At 41.2% G+C, this 24,259-nt stretch overlaps 1 protein-coding gene across 12 annotated transcripts in view; it reads left to right on the top strand.

The window, feature by feature from the left end:
- Positions 1-24,259, top strand: part of DST (dystonin) — a 470,805-nt gene that overhangs the window by 275,083 nt on the left and 171,463 nt on the right. For 10 of the 12 annotated variants that reach the window (XM_057698598.1, XM_057698604.1, XM_057698599.1 and 7 more), the window contains 12 exons: positions 11,171-11,283; positions 11,379-11,485; positions 14,535-14,654; positions 17,376-17,471; positions 17,954-18,081; positions 21,124-21,217; positions 21,506-21,660; positions 22,701-23,163; positions 23,245-23,373; positions 23,527-23,604; positions 23,684-23,845; positions 23,935-24,039. In XM_057698598.1, the coding sequence (XP_057554581.1) occupies positions 11,171-11,283; positions 11,379-11,485; positions 14,535-14,654; positions 17,376-17,471; positions 17,954-18,081; positions 21,124-21,217; positions 21,506-21,660; positions 22,701-23,163; positions 23,245-23,373; positions 23,527-23,604; positions 23,684-23,845; positions 23,935-24,039 (1,750 nt within the window). Of the gene's footprint in view, positions 1-11,170; positions 11,284-11,378; positions 11,486-14,534; positions 14,655-17,375; positions 17,472-17,953; positions 18,082-20,682; positions 21,005-21,123; positions 21,218-21,505; positions 21,661-22,700; positions 23,164-23,244; positions 23,374-23,526; positions 23,605-23,683; positions 23,846-23,934; positions 24,040-24,259 lie in introns of those variants that run through there. The other 2 variants (XM_057698608.1, XM_057698609.1) reach the window with 2 other exon arrangements.

The raw sequence follows: 24,259 nt of genomic DNA, 5'->3' as shown, positions 1-24,259 counted from the left end.
TCTTCGTCTAAATATGTATGTGTTAAGAGTTGAGGGCGAAAATGACCAAATAAGTGGGCACTTGTCTGAGTGATGTGATCATTTAAGAAGTTAGGATACCAGCGGGAAGGGAGGGGGGCTCTTGAGATAGGAACCTGCCTGTCACCCGAGACTTAGGAAACAGGTAGTAAGTGTCAGTTTCCTTCCCTCCCTCCGGGGTGCTGCCCACCCACTAGTAACAGGGCTGTAACTGGGAGGCTCCGGAGAAGATGGGTTTTGATTAAAGACTCCCCTTGCTGAGAACCTGAGGCATTCTTCCTTCACCAGTTTCCCCTCAACATTCTCACACCTTTTCCTACCCTGAGATTTCTCCTGCATAATAGGACCGGCACCATCCCTTCTTCGCTGAGAGGTCCCTCTGTTTTGTTGCAACACCTCTTTTATTTCGGCTCACGGATGGATTTATATTCCCCTGTTATTCTCTGGTAGAAATAGTTTAGTATTTTCTCCCAGAGTAAATAAGTTAATTCATCCCACCCCCACCCCCGAGACCTACTTACAGTTTACTCTCGTAAGCTCACTTACATATAGGAACTGAAGGAGTTACTCTATCAAAATCAATACTAGTCTCTGCATTTAGTGACGTCTGTGAGGCTGTTACGGGGTTAATCGTTCTTTGTGAAGTGAGAGTCATAATTCATGAGGTATCTTCTAATGTCTTGCCTTAGATTCTAATCTTGAAGTCCTAACAAAGCTTGCTGTGAATTATAGTGTTTCTTTTTTTTACGTTTCTATTTTATACTGGAGCATAGTTGATTAACAGTGTTGTGTTAGTGTCAGGTGTACAGCAAAGTGATTCAGTTATACATATACGTGTATCAGTTCTTTATGGTGTTTCTCATTCTTTGTTTTCTTCCTTGCTGGTAGGAGAGGGTCACTTTGTAGGAAAAAATAAGAAGAATATTGGAAGTAACTTTGGGCATCTTTTGAGAAAAGGGAAAATTATAGCGTGTTGCTATCTTAGAGCTCTTGGCCTTGTTTCTTCAACAATATAAACCCACATATGAGCATAAAGGACTGTCTACACCCAGTTACACAACTGTGGGTGGGTCTCCTTCGTGTTCATAGTTGTTTGCTGGGGGAGGGGAAGGACTGTATTACAGGTCTTTTTTTTCCCTCTTGAGGGGGAGGGGGCCGAGGTGAGATGCTTTTTCCCACCAGTAAGAACAATGAGAATACGCTAAGTGTGAACGCGATTTTAGCCCAAACAGTCATCTTCAGCAGTTTGTTATGGTGACTGTCCTGCTGTCATAGGCTAAGCGAGGCATCGTTAATGCACGTTCCTGTCGTGTGATGCATCTGAGCGTGGATGTGAAGTGACACGGGTGGCGTCGTGCACCTGTGTGTGAGTTGGTGTGCTGCACGCGGGAGCACAGAGGTTGGGCTGAGGCTGATGCCTAGGTGAATGAGGTGGGTTCCTCCCTCCCTCCCCCTCCCCCGCCTCCCCCTCTCTCCCCTTCCTTCCCCCCATCCCCTCCCTCCCCTGTAAGAAGAGATCCAGGATGGTTAGATCAATGTCAATTCCTCCCTCGCTCCCTCCCCGTTCCTCCCATGCTGCTGAGTACACACCAGTTTCCCAGCTCTCTGCTTGCTCAGTGTGTGTGCCCAGCACGTGAAGCGCAGCGGAGGAACTCTGACTTCGGGGTGGATTCCCAGCCTCATGGTTCTGCCCGGCAGTCTCTTCTATACGTGTTAATTCATCCCTTCTCTCCCTCACACCACCTGTCCTTTCTCACTCCTGCTCTCAGAGGATTTTGAAGACAGCAAGTGGAAGGTCTTTCTTTTGGCTCCCAAAGATACAGACCTACCTTCCTCTACATCCATCTCACCATCTTTGCTCCTGTTTGATGGTCATCCGCCCTCAGCCTGTCCAGGGCTGTCCCCTCCTCCCCTGCTCTGGACACCATCCCAGCTGTTCCCTCAGAAACCTTATTTCTCATTCTAGTAAACTTTTCTCTTTCAGCATATCTTTCTCACTGGATTTTAAGCGCGCTGAAGCCTCTTCATTAATAAAACAATAAAAAAACCTCTCCCAGCCCCAGGCTTTTTCCATCTACTGCCTTAGACCATTTCTTTCCTTAAAGGGAAAGCATCTCAAAAGAGTTGTCCACACCATCTGTTTTCATTTCTTCACCCTGTACTTATTCCTCATCCCACTGGAATCTGGCTTCTGGCCCCCGAATCCACCAAAACCACTTCTTGCTGGGGTGGTGAGTGATTTCAGGATAAATGTGGATACATGCAGTACACGTTTTCCTGGTCTCATCTTACTTGTCAGTATTTGACCCTCCTGACTACAGGTATCTTTTCTCCATGAAAGGCTCTTTTTCTTTTCTGGCCCCACCCTGCCCTGGTGTTCCTCCCGTTTCCTGGGCTGTTCCTTCTAGGTGCCCTTTGCTCACGTGGCCTCCCGCCCAGGCCGGTGCACGTGGGCGCTCCTCAAGGTGGCCTGTCTGCCTTTCTCTCTGTGTTGACTCTCGTCCGTGCCTACAGCCCTGGTTCTGTGCGTTTGACCTTCTGATGATCTCCTGGCCTGTCCACTTCTGCTCACTGCTGCCACGTTCTTTTGCTGGTCACCCTGGCCTTTCCCGGGATTCTCTGGGAGTATTTTCACCATTTTACATTTCTTCTCTGTCTGACCTCAGAGCTGAAAGCTTAATCACTTAATCCTCCTTGATGCATTGTAATGATTTTCCATAGTTCTTGGGAAAACGTTCAGAATCCCTTAAGAAGTTAATGAGATTCTGCATCATCTTGGCTCCTGCCGTTCACCCAGCTTCATCTCTCCCCGTGTCCCCTGCTGCTGGCTCCTGGCCCGAGCGCGGGTCCCCTTGTACGCACGCTCCCTCTAACACAGCGCACATGTGTGCTTTTGCCCCCTGCCTGGTGCTCTTCCACCAGGTTTGCTCCTGGTTTCCCTGCAGCTCCCTTCAGAGCTCTGAGCTCCCCATACACAGAGTCCTATATTCTTTAAATTTTTTAAAAAAATTTTATTTAAGTATAGTTGATTTATAATGTTGTGTTAATTTCTGCTGAACAGCAAAGTGATTTCCTTATACATATATATATTCTTTTTCATATTCTTTTCCATTATGGTTTATCACAGGATTCTGAATATAGTTCCCTGTGCTCTACAGTAGGACCTTGTTGTTTATCCATCCTGTATATATTAGGTTGCATCGAAAAATGTGCAAAAGACCTAAATAGACATTTCTCCAAAGAAGACATACAGATGGCCACTAGGCACATGAAGACATGTTCAACATTGCTAATTATTAGAGATATGCAGATCAGAAGCCTGTATTCTTAATGCCTCACTGCCGGGTGCATAGTAGATGCTTATTAAATATTGAGTGAATGGGTGAACTCCTAGTGTGTTGCCTGGGGAGGATTGTTTATAATTAGCATCCCAAAGCACCACGTTATGCCGTCTCTGATTACATTGTATTGCATTGTTATATGCTCATAGGTACTTCTTAATAACTTGTGTACATTGCTCTGTATATATAGTTCCCCAAGTACCTTCACGTGGATCTTCTCTTGGGACTTTAGGCAAATCAGTGGGTTTTCCAAACTTTGTGGCGGCAGCAGCCTCCAATGCCCTCCCTCCACCCCATACACATTTTTTTGTAGACCGGAAGTGTGACACAGGTGTCTGGATGTGTGTTCAAAGTCAGAGCAAGTTAGGACTCAATCACAGGATACTTGAGTCCTCTGACTTTTTTCCACCTCAGTGTAGCCTTTTTCTCTCAAATATGTAAAAATGTGTCTTTAATAGTTTTTGGAAACTTTAAAAAACTGTGGTAAAATATACAGTCAGTCCTCAGTACCATAGGTAATGGGATCTGCGGAATCAACCAACCAGGGATCAGAAATACTACACCATCTGAGGTTGGTTGAATCCACTGATGCAGAACTGCCTGTACGAGGGGGCTTGTAAGGGACTTGAGCATCCGTGGACTTGGGTGTCCTTGTGGGTCCTGGAACTCATCCACCGCAGATACTGAGGGACCATGGCATGTAACATAAAATTGACCATCTTAACCATTTTTAAGTGTACAGTTCACTGGTATTAAATACATTCACAATATTGTACAACCATCACCACCATCCGTCTCCAGAACTGCTTTCACCTTGCAAAACTGAAACTCTGTGCTCGTTAAATAGTAATTCCCCACCCCTCTCCCCCCAGACCCCGGCAACCACCATTCTACTTTTAATTTCTTTTCCAACTGAGAAATAAAATTGTTGCTCAGTGTCCTTTCAGATGATCAGATATCTCAAACCGCGAGGTTTATTTCAGTGGTCTTGATTTTATTATTTTAAAAATCTGTTATGAATCATGGACATAGAGAACAGACTGGTGGTTGCCAAGGGGGAGGGAGTTGGGGGAAAGATGGAGTGGGAGGTCAGAGTTAGCAGATGTAAGCTTTTGTATATAGAATGGATAAACAACAAGGTCCTACTGTATAGCGCAGGGAACTATATTCAATATCCTGTGATAAACCAAAATGGAAAAGAATGTATAACTGAATCACTTTGCTGTGCAGCAGAAATGAACACCACATTGTAAATCAACTATACTTCAATAAAAAAACAAAAATTAAAAATTAAAAAATCTGTTACCAAATGGTATCTTTTCCCGATGTCGTCATTTTATGGTATTTTCCAGAGTTAGACCAGCAGGAAACGCCCCCCTCCACCACCCCAGTCCTGAGTGTATTCTTTGCTTCTAGATTTAAACAATAAAAATCAACACTGGAAATGCACGAAAAGGTTCGCTGTCTCCTGGTTGAGGGCATAAGGCAGATTTGTAATTGTCCTCTGTTCCTCTTGTAATATTTGATAGTATTGAGGATTTTTTTTCCGTTACAAAATGTTAATAATTTTGAAAGGAAGTGAAAGATTCGTTAGAGACAAGGAATTCTAAGATGGTTTAGTTCCCAACTTGCTTGATAAGAGTCACCTCGGGGAGGGGGAGAACCTTGTTAAAATAGAGATGACCAGGCCTTCTGCAGTTTGGATCAAACCATTCCAGGTGTGGGGAGCGTTTGTAGAGTCTATACCGACGAATACTGTTCTGTTAACAAGCTGGAACCACGTCTTATTTGTTACAGTTTATTTTTCTGAGTATGCCAGCGCACACACATACACTTCCAGGTGTTTCTTTCTGGGAATCACCATCATCATCATTTTCCCCAGAAGTAGAAGCACGGATCATCTGTATTTTCTTTACCCTGATTCTTCAGCTTCATGTTGGGTATGACTGTTTGATGAGTTCTCAGTGGATGATGCCAGCAGAGTGCAACATTTTGGCTCAGCCTTTGCACGGAGACAGACCTGAGTTCAAATACTGCCGTCTCTTGTCAAATTCTGCCCTTGTCCAAATTCTATAACCACCTTAAGCTTCAGTTTTTCCATCTGTAAATTCAGGACGATAACACACCCTGCTGCTCAGGGTCGTTGAGGAGATTCAGTGAAACAGTGCCCTTAAAGCCTGGAGTGCACTGCTTGCCACGTAGTAGGTATCATTACATATGAATCCCTGTTGCTGTTTTGTGACTGTTACTATTTTATAAGCCATCCCAACTGACAACTTGGCCAGAAGCTGAAGCTGAGTGCACATGAGAACAGGAGATGGGAGGATGCAGAACTCAGGAGCAGTAATTGATGCTTTTGAAAATGTTACAATTGATCCCTTGCATGTTGTTTTCACCCCATGCCTATTTTCCAGATTGTTTTCAGTAGAGAAAAGCCCTCCGGAAACCCCAAAACCATGTGTTTGGGTGATGGAGGAGATGTGACATGGGATCCTGTTCCCTATGGATTTTGATGAGGATTTCGAATCCTGATTGGAAGCCTTAGATGGTGGCTTTGTCTGTAGAAATTAGTGAAAAGGGTCAAACCTAGAATGGTGACTGTCTCCAGAAATTTGAATCAGTGGTACCTTCCAGTCCCTAAAGCTCATCCATTCCTTTATTATCCATTCATCCCTCAAGCGTTCATGTCCTCGCATTAGGCTGGATACTGAGGATAGAAACATGGATAAAACATAGGCTCTGCCTTCAGGAAGCTTGCAGTCCACTGTGAGAGATGGACAAATGCATAGTTGAAACAAACTGTGGTAAATATAGAAATAAAAGTAGCAGAGAATACTGGGAACAGAGAAGAGCATTTCCTGGAGGAGATGATGGTGGAACCAAGTCTTACAGAAGAATTTGAGTTGACCAGGTTGTGTCATCTCCTCGGGATGAAGTGTGCAGTAGACATTTCCTGAGCAAAGGAGAGACAAGAAAAACTTGATGTTTTTGTTTTGTATTAATGGACTGTGCTTCTCTCCCTCATGACTTGAAAAAGGGAAATTGCTCAAACATAGGTTGAGGGTTCAGATCCTGGGTACCCAAGACTTGTCTGTACTCACGCCATAAATGACTGTTGAGAGCCATGCAACCCAACAAACTCTGTAAAATTTTTTTCTTTATATGTACCACATCTTCTTTATCCATTCATCTGCGATGGACATGTAGGTTGTTTCCATATCTTGGCTATTGTAAATAGTGCTCCTGTGAACACAGGGGTGCACGTATCTTTTCCCTTTTTTTTTAATTGAAGTGTAGTTGATTTACAATGTTGCGTTAATTTCTTCTCTACAACAGAGTGACTCAGTTATACATGTATATGTATTCTTTTTTTATATTCTTTTCCATTATGGTTTATCATAGGATATTGAATATAGTTCCCTGTGCTATACAGTAGGACCTTAGTATTTATCCATCCTGTGTATAAGAGTTTGCATCTGCTAATGGCAAGCTCCTACCCTCTCCCACCCCCCACCCTCTTGGCAACCACCAGTCTGTTCTTTATGTCTGTGAGTCTGTTTTTGTTTAGTAGATAGGTACATTTGTGTCACATTTTGGATTCCACGTATAAGTGACATCACATGGTATTTGTCTTTCTCTTTCTGGCTTACTTGATTTAGTATGATAATCTCTAGGTCCATCCTTGTTGCTGCAAGTGGCATTATTTCATTCTTTTTTATGGCGGAGTGATATTCCATTGTATTTATGTACTGCATCTTCTTTATCCATTCCTTTGTCAGTGGATATTTAGGTTGTGACAAACTCTATGAATTTAAATCATTTTTTTCATACTTTGAAAACAAATCCTGATTTTGACTTTGATATTGCTTATATCTGTCCTTTCAGCAGTTATCATATTTTTTGGTTCAGGCTTTTGTAATCTTATGTCTGCACTATTGTATTCTTTCCTTAGCTAACTTTTATCAGTGCCCTCTCTGGTATGTTCTGATGGCAATTTCTAAGGACTTTCCAGGTATTTTGACTTTGCTTTGTGCTTCTTGTAGTTGGACTCACTGGTGCTTGGCATGATAAAATAATGGAAGCCCAATCTTCGGCCATTTATGACACTAAGTCACATTTTCTCTCAGAATCATATCTCATTCTTATGTGATCCAATATGTTAATAAAGTGTTTGAGGACTACAAAGTTAATTTGGGGTGCCTATACCAGAAAATCTCTTACAGAATTTTTATGTTCCACTAGTTTGTCTATCAATGTGGGTGGTGATATTCTTATATTTTGTATATACATATATATATACACATATATATATCTCCAAATGCCTCTGTATACATAAATGCCATACATATATATGTATATATGCTTGTGGGTGTATATATATCTGTTTTGTCCAGGGAGAGTGCATTTGTAAGATGGGTGTCATATGCAAGATAAGCATTACTTTTATCCAAACTTATTTTGCATCATGACAGTAGCCGTTTTGTTTGATACCTTTTTGTCCTGCATTTTGGGGAGTAAATCAAAGGCACTAAGAATGCATAGAAGTGGTTTACACTTTTTTGGCCTTAAACTTTCAGCTTCATCTTACGGCCTTATCTTGGTTGTATATTTTTCATTTAAAATGTATCTGACCACTTCCTATTTTTATTTCCTCTGTAAGCTGTTTTTACTCGTTTAATGGGAAAAAGGTGGGATATAAATGTTTTAAAAATTGCTATCCATGATGATCGAGCCATTCAGAAAATATTACATTATCATAGAATAATAACACAAGTAAGAATCAGAGCGACTTTTTCCCCAAAAAAGACTAGTATGTATTATTTCAGTGGCAGAGGATTACATTACATGGTTTTCAGTGGTTTTCAGTGCACAGGGGAATGAGGCTAGTTAATGTTCGACTACCTACTACAGGAACGTCATTGCTCACAGTATAGTATAATCTTTGGTGAGTCAAACCTCAGATGGGAATAAGATTTCCTGTAAAAGTTCCACAAAAGGGAGATGTTACAGTGACATGGAACCTTTAGAATGGAAAAAAAAAATCTTCTCTAGGTGGAAAATAGTTGAAGCTTTTAAGGGTTATATGATCCCAGTGAGGTGATGAAGGAAAAAGGAAGGTGGGTCACAGCACATGTGACTTCTGAAAGGGGGACTGAGAAGGGGCACCAGGGGAGGGTAGAATTCTGACAGCTTGCAGGCTGCTGCATTTTCATAGTGGTTTAAAAAAACATTTTGCTTCGTTAAGGTTTGTCCACTGCAGTCTTTTAATGGAGGGAAATCATTGCAGCTTTTGTGCCATTAAAGGGTTAAATATCATGAAAAAAGAGGTGACTTACCCCAGATTGATGTATTACACAGCCGCTTTTGTGCTGAAACAACTGTGTCATTCTGAAGGAGGTTTTATGTTTTGTTCTGTCAGTGGAGAGCTGGGTTCTTCAATGGCTGTATTCATTCTCGGGGATTACTCAGTGTTTACTTTCTTTGCTAATGGCAGGCTTTGCATGATAACATGCCCTTTCTTGTTGGCAGATTTGGCAAACTCAGAAATGCTGGGTTTTTATTTCTTTAAAATGTCAGAACTTTGTGGACTCAAAACAGTTTTTTGAACTTAAGGTTTGTTTTTATCTAGACTGTTATCCACACCTGTTTAGTAATCTTGAAGTTGGCAGATTCTTCAAAATACTTCTGTGTGAATGAAAAGTGTTATTTTTAGAGGTTTGTCATTTACCTCTATTGTTGTCAGTAGATTCATAGTTCGTATAATCAGTGTGGAATCCCTTTTCAGTAGTCATAGTGGTGGCAGTGTGAAAAGCATGAAAGAATTTCCAAATAATTCCTGGTAGGTAGGTTTCAAGGTTATGAACACTTCACAGTGCTGTACAACGGTGAGTAGATTTCTTTGGAGGTCTACTTTCTCATCAGATAAAAATGAGATGAGTTATGTTTAGATTAAGTTAATAATTACCTTAATAAGTTAAGATTAAGAATATATTTCCCTTATGTAAACAGGCTTCTCATAGTGTTCAGGATAATTGTATTTCAACCTCCCATCTGAGCCCTCCCACTCTTTCTGCAGACCCCCAAAGGGTTATTTTGAGAAAAGCAGAATGCCCTTAGAGTTGGAAAGAGTGCCTTTCCTTAGAGGTTAAGAAACAGGTTCTTACTCAGAGATTTTTGAGGTGGGTGACTCTTTCTGAAGTCTTTACTGTTTCCACATTTGTTTCTGCATTCTTTTAATGCTTTGATTTTGAGAGGAATGTTTCTTGACTGGCTTTTGGCCTTAAGTTTCCAGCTATGGTGTTTTGTCACTTTGTATTCGAGGAGTATTTGGGAAGTCTTTTCTTGTCTTATATGTAGATAGAGCCAGCTTCAACTTATCCCTGTGGTTTAGAGCATCATGGAAGTCTCACAAAATGAGAAAGAGGTGAAATCTGGGGTGGGGGTGGGGGTTGTGATGTGTGCTTGTGAAGATATAAGCTAATGCTTATTTTGATCTTTCATTTATGATTCAATTTACTAACCACCTACTTACCAATTTATCAGTAGATATTTATTGAGTGTCTACAATGTATATGCCACTGTTTATCTCAGGTGAGGGATTAAATACAAAGGTTTATTAAAACCACGTGGTTCTTGCCGTCTTGGAGTTGACCAGTTGGGAGAAATAAGATGTGCCTGCACATTAAATAGTGAATGTAGAGGACAAAGAAGTATGTGATTATTCCTGGTGCCAAATCAACTGGCCCAGGCCCAGGACTGTGAGGAGTGCAGGGAACAGAGGGGAAAGAAACGAGGGTTGGGAAGATGAGTAAGGGCTCCACAGAGGAGGTGGGGCTTGATCTCTGCTCCCAGCAGGAGAAGGATTGTGGAATCCAGCAGTGACAGGAAAGGGCATCCTGCATGGGGGGTGCGCTGAGAGTGACAGTGCACTGGGCGTAAGCGCTTTGTGTTTGGGGAGAAATGCTGAGAAGTTGCTAGTTGGGTTTGTTGGATGCTGTTGAGGTAGTACGGCTTAAATAGATCTAATGCAACAGATATTTATATACAATATATCCTCATTGTGAGAAATTTGTAGACTTTGCTGAACCTTCATACATTAAAATCGTTATGTTTTCCTACATTTGCTTTTGGCACACACAAGTTTCTGAGAGAAGTTGAGTGTCGACTGAAAAATGTACAACCTGAAAGTTGAGAGTTATGTTTTATTTGGTGGACAAAACTGAGGACTTAGTCCTGAGACGCAGCATCTCAGATAGCTCCGAGAGACTGCTCTGAAGAGACAAGTGGGGAGTTTTGCAACAAAGACCGGGTAGTTGGAATATCGAATGAATCCTGTAAGTTACAGAAAATCAGACATCTCAGGTTAAGGAGTTTAGCGCTTTTCTATGTATGGGAAGATGCCAGAGTCTGGGTTCACTGAAATCATTCCTTTGATAGGCACCTCAGCTCTCTGTGGCCAGTATCCTGTGCTTTCTCATCCTGAGTGTCCTCAGGGTGCACCACTGGGGGTGACTGCAGTGGCTGATGGTTTGATGGCGGGCATCCTGTTTCCATCCTGAGTTCCCTTAGGGCTCAAGGTCAGGGTGACTGTACTGTGATGGCTTGCTAGCTATAACATCCTTTGTTTACTGATATGGCAGGGGGCATTTTTAGTTCACATGAGCAATGTTAAAGATTGGATGAAAAACTCTGTATTTCAACATAGGCTTAGTATTAATATTTGCAGCAATTATGTAAGTAAGTACACATGTAAATTTCATATTGAATTAGCAAGTGAGAAACATCATTAATACGGTGCATTTTTTTCCTAGGCCGGACCTGATAGACATGAATACTGTTGCTGTTCAAAGCAACCTTGCAAATTTAGAGCACGCTTTCTATGTAGCAGAAAAAATCGGTGTTATAAGACTTCTGGATCCTGAAGGTGAGTGATTGTCTTGACCAGTTGTCCACAGGCTGGAAAGTCTGATGCAAAGTAATTGATCAGCATTTTGAAATAATTCATGTCGCTGCTTTTAGATGTTGATGTCTCCTCACCTGATGAAAAGTCAGTAATAACTTATGTATCATCTCTCTATGACGCATTTCCCAAAGTCCCTGAAGGTGGTGAAGGCATCGGTGCAAACGTAAGTATTGATTTTTCCATTCTGAAGCTGCTGACTCAGGATTAACTGAAATCTCTGATAGTGCTTTTTAGTTTTTTTATATGACTTTTTTTGAAATTGATGTATAGTCGATTTACAGTGTTGTGTTAATTTCTGTTTTACAGCAGAGTGATTCAGTTATACACATATACACATTCTTTTCTTTAATATTATTTTCCATTATGGTTTATCATAGGATATTGAATATAGTTCTGCTAACTCCAACCTACCACTCCACCCCTTCCCCAGCCCCCTCTCCCTTGGCAACCGCAAGTCTGTTCTCTATGTCTGTGATTCTGTTTCTGTTTCATAGATAGGTTCATTTGTGTCATATATTAGGTTCCACATGGAAGTGATATCATACGGTATTTGTATTTCTCTTTCTGACTGACTTCACCTGGTATGATAATCTCCAGTTGCATCCATATTGCTGCAAAAGGCATTATTTCATTCTTTCTTTTTATGATTGAGTAGTATTCCATTGATATATGTATATTCATCTGTTGATGGACATGTAGGTTGTTTCCATGTCTTGGCTATGGTAAATAGTGCCGCAGTGAACATTGGGGTGCATGTATCTTTTTGAATTAGAGTTTTGTCTGGATATATGCCCAGGAGTAGGATTGTTGGATCTTATGGTAATTCTGTTTTTAGTTTTCTGAGGAAACTCCATACTGTTCTCCACAGTGGCTGCACCAATTTACATTCCCAGCAGCAGTGCAGGAGGGTTCCCTTTTCTCCACACCCTCTCCAGCATTTGTTATTTGTAGACTTTTTAATGATGGCCATTCTGACCAGTGTGAGGTGGTACCTCATTGTGATTTTGATTTGCATTTCTCTAATAATTAGTGATGTTGAGCATATGTTCCTGTGCCTATTGGCCATTTGCATGTCTCCTCTGGAGAAATGCCTATTTAGGTCTTCTGCCCATGTTTTGATTGGATTGTTTGGGTTTTTTTGCTGTCAAGTTGTATGAGTTTACAGTTTTTAAATAGCAAATATTTTTTAAAGGATTTGAGTTAATTTGGTATTTAATAAATTGATACTATTTAATAAATTGGCACCATTCCAGCACTACAATTCAAGTATAACTCAAAAACATTTTTTTGTGTCATAAATAGTCTCTTCAGAGTTGCATGTCATTTTCTATATAAAAGCTAGAACCACTTAATTTAGAGATTTTCTTTTTAAACTTACTGCTGTTTTACAGCCGCCCTACTTGGTATCTTTCTCTGTGCAGAGAGCATCTCACTTTTGAAATCGCTTTCAAGTTTATTAACTTATATGATCCCAGGAGATAAGGTAGCTCTGCGTTGTTTTAAAGGTGATTTAAAGGTGAGGCCCAGAGGAGGGTGATTTGATTTTGCCAGATTAACAGAGCTTCTTTGTAGCAGGGCAGGGTCTCTGACAAGTAGCTTTGGGTTCTTTATTTAGTCCACTGCTTCCCAAAATCTGTGCACTTCATTTTAGTAGGGCGTTTTGTGCTGGTCCTGCTGACAAGCGCTATGCATTTCTGGAAGACAAGACACCCTGGATGTGCTGTGCGTTTGGGGGGACCCCCACCTCCGACTTTTCCACTCCTCCTGTGGATGCCTCCTTTATTCTATTTCACTTTGGAAACTTGAGACCTCTCCTTTCTGGTCTCTTATTCCACCTCTGTGTGCTGTTGCTGTAGCCATGTCTCCCTCGTCTCCTCGTGTTCTTGCTCACAAAGGCTGGTCCCGAGTGACTTGGTCCCATGCTCCCCCTCTGCTCCAGTGTCCGCCAGTGACTCAGGGTTGCGTGTTGCTCCAGAATGTTCATGTGGCCATTCCTTGCTCGCTCTTCTCACTGCCTGTACCCAGTTCCTCACTCTCATCACTTCACTAGAATGAGGATGAGAGCTTTCTTGGGGCTTTCCCGTCTCCATTGTTTTTCTCTTCCCATCAGCTCTGCACACTGTTGCCAAATTAGCTTGAAAACCTTCCAGGGCTCCATGTGGCTTGCAAGGTTCAACCCAGTTTAGATGTTCTGACATCCACAATTCTGCCTTATGTGAGTTCTGCTTCCCCGTATCAGTCCCCACACGAGCTGTTTGTGGTGTCCAGGGCATTTCTGTTTCAGAGTCCTGACTCCCTTGACCCCTAACCCCCATCTCTTTTCCGCTTCTCCTGTCAGCCACCAGTAATTAACCGTCATTGCACAACTGCTCAGGGATCCCCTCTCCCAGGAAGCCTTCAGTGATCATTTTGAGGCACATTTATCCTCATCTGATTCTTATCTCAGTGCTTCACATATACTATCCATTTCCATTATTTCAGCACTTCTTAAACACTGCTTTTCATTTTGTGTTGCTCTTTATGTTATGACTATCTCTTGCCTCCTCATCTAGACAGAAACTCTTTGATGAAAGAGATCATGTCTTTTAAGGTATTGCATTTTTATTACAGTGCTTAGCACAATGCTTTGAACATCATAAGAGTCATCAAATACTTAATTGAATGTAGCAGTTGACAATCTTCCAGTCTCCTCCATTTTAAAAAAAGTTTGTTTAACAGTAGTTGAATCATCCCACCATGTACATTTCCTGTGGTTTTCACTCCTGTCTAGTTTCTGTGTATTGCACATCAGATATAAAGTGGACTTAGAAAGGTTGGCAGAGAGGACAACTAACCCGGCTTACACAGGCTGTTACTCCCTTTCTTGAGTGCCTGGAAAACGCCCCAAATTGATCACGGTGTTTTTTTTTCAGCTACATTTCAGTGCAGCCTCAGAAGTCTATTTAACACAGTGCTTCAGGCAACCTGGCTCGCCGGGTCAGAGTTGGCACTTCTTAGGCTAGTCTTAGTGGTCAGCTGTTGATAGTGTATTTTTAAGGCTGTTTAAGTGGAAAGGATGGAGACTGGGTGGAAAGGAAGAAAACATGGAGCTGGTCTTCTCTGTGAGGCTTAAAGCCCTGCAAATCCACAGAGTGACCTCTGGCCAGATTGTGTTAGACGTGAATGTTACGATCTACAGATAACAGACCGTCTCTGCCATCTTCTCGTTGTAGGATGTTGAAGTCAAGTGGATCGAATACCAGAATATGGTCAACTACCTCGTTCAGTGGATCAGACACCATGTGACCACTATGTCCGAGAGAACATTTCCTAATAATCCTGTAGAACTCAAGGTCTGTGTCCCCATAGAAGTTAAGTAGGACTGAGTTTATTATTCAACTTTTAAATAATGCTGAAATGGTCCTGTCATTTAAAAAATTGAAGAAAAATTGCCCTTGGCAAGGTACTAGTCAGCAGGCAAATTATTTATTTATCCATCTCCTATTGTGCAGAGAAAATGGAAGTCAACTTTAATAATTAAAAGATAATAGTGACAACATCTTAAAGAAATGTATAGTCCCTTTGGTTTGAATTGTTGAGAGGTTTTCTTTTTAATATTTATTTATTTATTTGGCTGAGCAGGGTCTTAGCTGCTGCACGTGGGATCTTTGTTACCACGTATGGGATCTTAGTTGTGGCATGCAGGCTCTTAGTTGTGGCATTCGGGATCTAGTTCCCTGAACAGGGATCGAACTCAGGCCCCCTGCATTGGGAGCACGGATTCTTAACCTCTGGACCAGGGAAGTCCCTGTTGAGAGTCTTAAGGTTTAATGTGGGAGGGTCTCTGGTAGTGATGTTGCCAGATTGTTTTTGGTGCCTGGGAGATGCCTGGAGCCAGCAGATGGCTGGGGCATGAGGGGGTTGGGAAGCTTGTGCAATATGACAGTGTCCAGGCCTGTGCCTGTGGTCACATCCTGTTATAAAACGGCCTCAGAGGCTTTTGTGGTATGGCAAGAGGGACATACAATTTCACCATGAATTTGAAACTGTGTACCTGCCTGCCAGAGTGAGTGAGTTCCTGGTTTAGTTTACATTTACTACTACCTAAGAACCTGGGTGTATTTCTTTGAGCAGAGGCAGCATAGAAATATTAAAAGATAGTACAGATATAGAAATGTTTTGAAAATAAGTTGTCTCATTTTGTACGCTGGGATTTGTCATAGCAAAGTAGTGTCCTTTACGTCAAGAAACAAGCACTGCGAGTATGAACAACAAAGTCTAATCCCTTGAACCGTAGACTTTGTTTTCTTGATCAGACTAGCGTTACGAAAAACGGTCCTTAACCCAGGGTGGGCCCTGTTCGTGTTCGTAATTGTTGTCCATGCGTCTATACAGAACATCTGTGAAACAGCTTTTATTCACGTTGCCACAGGGAGTTTGTCCTTGGCACCAAGTTGCTTGGCGTGTGTCAGTGTGATGCTCTTAAAGTTCTCTCTGAAGCTGTTTGTGTGATGTCTCCCTGTGTGGATGGAACCTCTCCCGGCAGGAAAGTTTTGCTCTCCCTTCCATCAGCACATCTACTGTGAACAGTGTTTAGCCCAAGATGGCATTCTGTGCTATTCACCTGTGGACATCCTGAAACATTGCATTTTGAATTTAAACCAATTTTCAGATTTCAAGTTCCACTTATTTCCAAGTGGATTCCTTTTGTCCAGACATTTGAGTAAATTCGTACTGGCTTCTAATGAATGCACATTCTTAAATTATTAAAAAAGTTTGAGTGACTACACAGATTACTGACTGGTGCCTGGGATAGGACATAATACAGGAAAAAAAATATTATGGGGAAATACCAAATAATTTGATTAGCCAGCAAAACGTTAAATGAAATCCTTCAAAGAAATGTGTCTGCCTAAATATTTGCAGGGACTTGTTTTAAAGCAGCGTGTATTAGGATGAAATAATTAGTATACAGTTATTAAATGTGGAGATGCTTTATCCACATAATTTTTATAAGGTCCTTGTTAATAAATATAATAAACATATTTAAAAGATTTCCAAGTTAATATCTATAAATTAGATAGTAATTTAATTATACAGTTCAAACTTTTATAATAATAGCAGCAACCTGGACTTCCTAGGTAGCGCAGTGGTAAAGAATCCGCCTGCCAATGCAGGGGACATGGATTCGAGCCCTGCCCTGGAAAGATTCCACATGCCACGGAGCAACTAAGCCTGTGCGCCGCAACTGTTGAGCCTGTGCTCTAGAGCCCGTGAGCCACCACTACTGAGCCCGTGTGCTGCAACTATTGAAGCTCATACACCTAGGGCCCATGCTCCACCACAAGAGAAGCCACTACAATGAGGAGCCTGCGCACCACAATGAAGAGTAGCCCCCGCTCTCAGCAACTAGAGAAAGCCCGTGTGCAGCAACGAAGACCCAACACAGCCAATAAATAAATTAAATAAATAAATAAATTTATATAAAAAAAATAATAGCAGCAACCAATAGCATCTGTCTTCGTTTACTGTATAAGATCTGCTTAATTTGGCCATTGAGACACTGAAACCAAGTTTTAGTCCAATCTATCTGATGATAGGACTGAAATTTCATGGTCTATCCTTGAATTCTGTTTTCAAGGATAGAGCATGAAATAGAGGAGAATGCTCCTTACCCCTTTTTGTGGGAATTGCGTCAGGTGATTTTTCCAAAAACTAAAAGCTAAAGTACAGCATTTGGAAAGTGCATCTTTTAAAGGATGTGTCTTTTTGTTTGGATGACGAGAGATCGTTCGTAGAGCCATAGTAGATACTGCCGTGGTTTTCATTATCCAGATGCCTGGGTGGCATATGTTGAATCAGGGCTCACAGCCATAATCACACCCTCCTCAGATCCCCTACAGCCTGGTTCCCAGCTGGCTGGGGGTTGGCAGCGTCCTTGAGTATCCATTTTATAAAGGAATGCCACCGAGGGCACACGACAGAGTAAATAGCATTTGAAGTGGTGACATTATGTGATAGTGAAAACAGGTCTTTGAAGTTTGGCCCTTCATTTATTTTCCCTTTCATTTTAGGCACTTTATAATCAGTATTTACAGTTTAAAGAAACAGAAATTCCACCAAAGGAGACAGAAAAATCAAAAATTAAACGCCTGTATAAATTATTAGAGGTAAGCAGAGATTTCCTTTGTATTGTCAAATGTAATCTTTTTAAAAAATTTTATCAAAGTATAGTTGATTTACAATGTGTTCATTTCTGCTGTACAGCAAAGTGATTCAGTTATACACATATATATATCGTGTTCTTTTCCATTTTGGTTTATCACTGGATACTGAATAGAGTTCCCTGTGCTCTACAGTAGGACCTTATTGTTTATCCATTCTGTATATTATAATAGTTTGCATCTGCTAACCCCAAACTCCAAATCCATCAACCCCTCCACTCCCCTGGCAACCACAAGTCTGTTCCCTATGTCTGTGAGTCTGTTTCTGTTCCGTAGTTAAGTTCATTTGTGTCATATTTTACATTCCACATATAAGTGATATCATGTGGTCTCCAATGTAATGTTTATTAATAATCTATCTCGATTTAAGAAACAATTTTTTACATTTTTGCTTCACATTAGCTTTTTGTTGTTGTTGTTGTCTCTAGATTTGGATAGAATTTGGACGCATCAAACTCCTTCAAGGTTATCATCCCAATGACATAGAAAAGGAGTGGGGAAAGCTCATCATTGCCATGCTTGAGAGGGAGAAGGCTCTTCGTCCAGAAGTGGAAAGGTGAGCGGGGCTGTCCTCCGCCGTGGGTGTCCAGTGGGAAGGGTCAGCCTGTGTCGTGGAAAGAACTTAAGCTTTGGAGACCAACATTTACCTTTTCCATCCGCTTGGCTGTGTGACCTTGAGTAAGTCACTTAGTCTTTCTGATTCTCCGTTTTCTTATCTAGAAACTCTTCCAGGAGGTGTGAGGAGGGATCAGTGAAGGAATGTTTGAAGAGGACCTAGGTTGGTGTGTGAAGTCGCATCTCATATGATGGTTATAGTTTTTAAAGCCAATCAGGATGGCCCGTGAGAATTTCTCCAACTGACTTCTGAGTCACTAGGGCCTGCATCCTGAAGCTTATCCATACATAACATAGGTTAACCATGAACTTACTTGTTTCTTGTTGTATTTTTGGCTACGGCCCTCTTTCCATGGGGCTGTGAACCCTCTATTTGAAGGGCAGTGAGGCTGTTTCTAGGGAACACTTAGTAAATGCTGGCTTAACCTCCCTCTCTGCCTTTTTGCCTTGAAAGCATCACTGATCTTCACCCTTTCTCTCCTGCTACACCCAGCTGGTGGGGAAGGTACTGCTTGGCCTTCAGGACACATTTGCTGGATGGATGTGTCTCTGTGATAGTCCTTGCATCCCAGTCTGACTTGTGGTGTGTGGGGCTTTCAGTCTGAATCCATGGGGCTGGCCTTAGAGCCTGGGGCCCGACGGCCAGGCCAGGCCCACCTGGCCTCCCCTCCCTGGGCCTCTGCAGTGCAGCCACACTGTCTGCCTCTCAGGAACTCTGACTCCCAAGGTCCCACCCTTCCCCATTTACGAGATCATGGCACTGTCTATTCCTTTGGCTGGGAAGCCTGTTTCATCCCCTCTTTACTCCTAACCTTTGTCAGATCTCGGCGTCAATGTTATTTCCTCCAGAAATTTCCTGTGGTCTCCCAGGCTGGTTCTGGTGTCTTGGTGATAACTCCTGTTTACACATGTTGCTTCTTCATAGCCCTCACCTCAGTTGTAATTTTGTATTTGTGTCTGTGATCGATTAAGGGCTGACTGTTCCGCAGTAGCGAGCTCTACTAACGTGGAGGCAGACTCCTGTTTTTGTTGTTCCTTGTGTTGCCAACGCATAACACCCTGCCTGCTGCAAGGAGACCCTCGATGCCCTGAAGCTCTCTGCACCCCCCTCCCTTGTAACTTTCACGTGGAAGAAATATGAACTAATGAGTTGAATATGCAGGGGCAGGTCTAACTTGTCAGGCCTTTATTAAATCACTGATGACACTCTTGTTAAAGCAGCATATTCTGTCTACATAACTGGATCATTGGAACCAGAACAAGCTCGAAATACCCAGGATGGGCCTTTTATGGAGGAGATAATTCTGGGTGGTTCAAATGAGATGCTCAGCTTCTCATCGGAAAGAATGGAAAAGGATGCCAGAGAAAGAGTACTCAGTAGATTTCAGTCGACAGAATAGCAGCTGGATTTTAAAATATGTTAACAAAAGAATGCTGTGGTTAAGAATTCAAGGTCTAGGGGCCAGTCAAGCCTGGATGAATTATTAGCTCAGTGTACAAGCCATGTAATCTTAGATTCGGCAACCTCTCTAAGCTTCAATTTCCTTGTTTATAAACAGGATATAATAGTACCTACTGCACTTGGTGGTTCTGAGTATGTCTGAAATGATGAGTTAATTTCCTGGCCCATAACAGTTGCTTCAGAAACGTTAGGTGCCGGCTGCTATTATTATTTGTGCTTTTCTGTTTACTAACTATATCTGACATGGCACTCTCAAATTTCCTTTCCTTTCCTTCTGAAAAGAACAGTATCTGCCTCTAGGTAGAGAAGCAACAGTTTGGCTTTGCATTGTTGGGGCTAGGAAAATATTTAGGCACTTGGCTGATTTAATGCCTTCATTTTTCTTGATGTAACAAGTTTTTTTGGCATTAACTCTGTATTGTAAAATAATAGATGTGCAGCATGGGAGTGTGTATAAGAGGGATGAGAAAGAGGCAATCATCTGAGGCCAGGTAATAACCTATAGAAAGGGAAAACAAGCACAGACAACTTAAATTTGCAAGCATCGCACTGATATTTTTCTTAGCACTTTGGCTCTTAAAAATATAAAGTAACTCCAGTACGATTAGACCTAACATTCCTGGGAGCATGTCCTATAAAGAAAGGTAAATGGACGATTTTCCAGTTAATGTAACCTATTCAACAAATGCCACGGTGGTTAAAAAAGAAAGGTACTTTGTCAGACTCATTTGTTTGTAGGTGCTTGTGGTGTTCAGTACAGACCTGGCCTTTTCCAGAAGACTCTGCTCAGGCTCTGATTGACCGTGTGTGTTCTTTTAGCTGATTGGTATTGCCAGAATAACCTTTAACTAATTGTACCTGGGCTCCGGGGAGGCATCAGAGTTGTTTTTGAGGCAGTTGCAAGTGGATGACTCTTGGTGAAAATATTTGGCAAGTCTATTCCAGTGACACCCTGATCAGCCTGCCTTGTCCATACATGTAGGGCTTTAGTGCAGGCTACAAAAGGCAGACCTCAGCTAGCAAACCCATGGCTCTAGGCGAGATTCTTTGGAATAGTTATCAGCGTATTATTTGCTGCGTGTTGAATATGCATGTTGGAGCGTATTTAAGGAGCCATTAAAAGCTGTAACATTCAGCTGCCACTCTTCACTGTTAGAAGTAGCGCTTTTTGCAGACCTTCTACTTTTGAGTCTACTTTTAATGGTGGAAGAAAGAACATCATTGCAAGAATAAAAATGCACAGCAGTAGTTATAGTTACCGTAGCAGTGATTCTGTGTTTAGTAACACGACGAGCACACGAACCAGTCTTGATTCAAATGAAAATTTGCTCTCGGTTCATTGTGGTCCAACGCTGATCAACTCCTGCATTAGCTTTGGCAATGAATCCTTTGATGGGCACAGGTATGGAGTCATTGGTGTGGGATTGTGTTTTTTTCTTTTGAGGGGCTGCATTTTTCAGGGATGGCCAACTCTCTGACTTCAGGGGGAGAGGCTTTATGTTATTTCGTTCCTTCTTTTAGGTTGGAAATGTTGCAGCAGATTGCGAGCCGAGTTCAGAGGGGCAGCGTCGTCTGTGAAGACAAACTGATGCTTGCTCGAAATGCTCTCCAGTCTGTAAGTTCATTTCGGGAGCTGTTGGAATTGCAGTAGAGGGGTCAGTGCATTTGGGTGAACTAAAACTTCGCATCACATTGGGTCGAGTTGTCTGCTGAAACTTAAAGTTTCTTAAAGATTATGCTTTGCTTTCTTGAAGGAAAACATGTTTTGAAGCAAAAGGGAAAACAGAGAGTATCCAAGTAGCTTCTGTTCCAATATTTTGAGTTTTATATTTGAGGCTAGTTTTGAAACTTGTTTAATTAATTAATTAATGTAGAATTAATATTAAGTTCTTTTAAAACACAGGATTCTAAAAGATTAGAATCCGGGGTGCAGTTTCAGAATGAAGCAGAAATTGCCGGGTATGTCCTTGAATGTGAGAACCTTTTACGCCAGCATGTAATTGATGTACAAATTCTTATTGATGGAAAATACTACCAGGCAGACCAGCTGGTGCAGAGGTAAGAGTGCTTGTTAGTCAGCCCTGTCCTTCTGTGTGACTGTTTCATGGCACCTGCATTAAGAATGTAGTGTGGCAATTTTATGAAATATTTCTTAAGCTCTTTTGTGTTGAAAATGTGTGTCATGTTAATTCTGTCATGTTTGGGTGTGTTTAGTAGGTTTTGTTCTTCAAAGATAGGTAATAGAAAAAAATTTTATGATACATATAGAATTTAACACTATAGTAACTAACTTACAGTTGAAATATTCATGTGTGATATTTGAAAAGGGGACAGTATGAGAAAATTATCTTTTAAGTCAGCTTTTCAGTTTTCTATCTTATGAAAATGTTCATAACATTATTGAAAAAAATATATGTGTATAAAAATCTGTCTCTGAGAAGTAGGTTTGGGGGTAAGAATGGAAACTTTTAGGTTGTATAGTATATACATTATATATATAAATATCTAAACACATGAGATACATAAAGCAAAACCTATACATGATGCTTTGACCCAGTAATTCCACTTTTAGGAATCTACAGTAATTCTAAATATAGAAAATATCTAAATACATGTAGGAAAGAAGGTGTTTTATTCAGGTCAGAAATATAGTAACAAAAATTTGGAATCCTACATGTCAAATAATAGGAGAATGATCATATTATAGAGTAGTAATTGTGTTCATTATAATTTATAGTTATAAAAATCATGATAATATGGAGAGTACTTATAGTATAACATTCAGTGAAAAAAATTGATGCAAATTCTTATCAGTATGATTGCAGTGATATTTTATAGTAGACTTTATTTGAGCAGTTTAGGTTTATAGAAAAATTGGGTGGCAAGTCCAGAGTTCCCATATCCCCACTCAAAGCCCCTTCTTCCCCTGTTAGTAGCGTCTTGCACTAGTGTGATGCATTTGTTACAACCAATGAGCCAATGTTGATACATTATTGTTAATTAAAGTCCGGAAAAAAGTCCTCAGTTTACATTAGGGTTCACTCTTTGTGAAAAATGCCTCTTAGATTATAGCTTATCCCTTTTGATTTCCTTTTCAGGGTTGCAAAACTGCGTGATGACATCTTGGCCTTAAGGAATGAATGTTCCTCAGTGTACAGCAAAGGCCGCGTGCTGACGACTGAGCAGACAAAGCTCATGATATCAGGAATCACTCAGAGTTTAAACTCAGGATTTGCACAGACCTTAAACCCCAGTCTGAACTCAGGGCTGACCCAGGGTCTAACGCCTTCCCTGACCCCGTCCAGCGTGACCTCAGGCCTGTCGTCAGGGATGACTTCCCGCCTGACCCCATCTGTCACTCCTGCATATACACCTGGCTTCCCATCAGGATTAGTTCCAAATTTCAGCGCAGGAGTGGAGACAGATTCCCTGCAAACTCTGAAGTTGATGCAGATCCGAAAGCCCCTTCTCAAGTCGTCTCTGCTGGATCAGAACTTAACAGAAGAGGAAATCAACATGAAATTTGTTCAGGATCTTTTGAATTGGGTTGATGAGATGCAGGTAAAAATATTTACTTTACCTGAGTTTCAGGCTTTATTGCTACCCGTTTCTTTTTTAAACCTCATGTCTTTCTATTTAAAGGTGCAGCTGGACCGCACTGAATGGGGGTCTGATTTGCCGAGTGTTGAAAGCCATTTAGAAAATCATAAAAATGTTCAGCGAGCTATTGAAGAATTTGAATCTAGCCTCAAAGAAGCTAAGATCAGTGAGGTATGTGCATTTAAAATCTGTATATACTTCATCCCAGCTTCTGTTTTCCTCTTTCTATAAAGGCCCTGTTGTAATAGGATAAAAGATACATTGCCTGTGAAACGGAATACCTTCAGATTTCTAACCTTGCTGTCTTTTTATCCCATGTTATAGATCCAGATGACAGCACCTCTTAAACTAACTTATGCAGAAAAGTTGCACAGATTAGAGAATCAATATGCAAAACTCTTGGTAAGTATTTTTTAACTTTCTATTTCCCTTATCTCTGTGTGGCAAAGACACTATTCTTACAGTGATTCTCCTTATAAAGAATACATCCAGGAATCAGGAGCGGCACCTTGATACACTCCACAATTTTGTAACTCGTGCAACTAATGAACTTATTTGGTTAAATGAAAAAGAAGAGGAGGAAGTTGCTTATGACTGGAGTGAAAGAAATACCAGCATAGCCCGGAAAAAAGAATACCATGCTGTGAGTGCAGCTTCTGTAACTGAATGTTAAAAGTGCATTTCAGGTTTTATCATTTTCTAACACATTTCTTGCTTCTTTCTTTAAATTAGGAATTAATGAGAGAACTTGATCAAAAGGAAGAAAATATTAAATCAGTTCAGGAGATAGCAGAGCAGCTGCTTCTGGAAAATCACCCAGCCCGATTAACCATTGAGGTAAGTCAGAAAGTGTAATGGTCGTGGTGGAGTATGGACTTTTGATTATTACCCTTCAGATTCTTGTATTGTTGATAAATTGAAAAATGCAAAGTGTCAAACTTTTATTACAGTCTGGCTGAAAAAGCATGTTTCTGACACATCATACTGATTTAACTTCAGTTCTGCTAAAGTGTGTCACCCACTCATCACTTGCAGTAAAGGTGCTTTGTCAACCCCT

This window comes from Hippopotamus amphibius, chromosome 11 (assembly GCF_030028045.1).
Source record: "Hippopotamus amphibius kiboko isolate mHipAmp2 chromosome 11, mHipAmp2.hap2, whole genome shotgun sequence".
In the NCBI taxonomy this organism is placed as follows: domain Eukaryota; kingdom Metazoa; phylum Chordata; class Mammalia; order Artiodactyla; family Hippopotamidae; genus Hippopotamus; species Hippopotamus amphibius.
The sequence above is the reverse complement of the archived record's forward strand: the minus strand, read 5'-3'. Positions and strand labels throughout refer to the sequence as shown.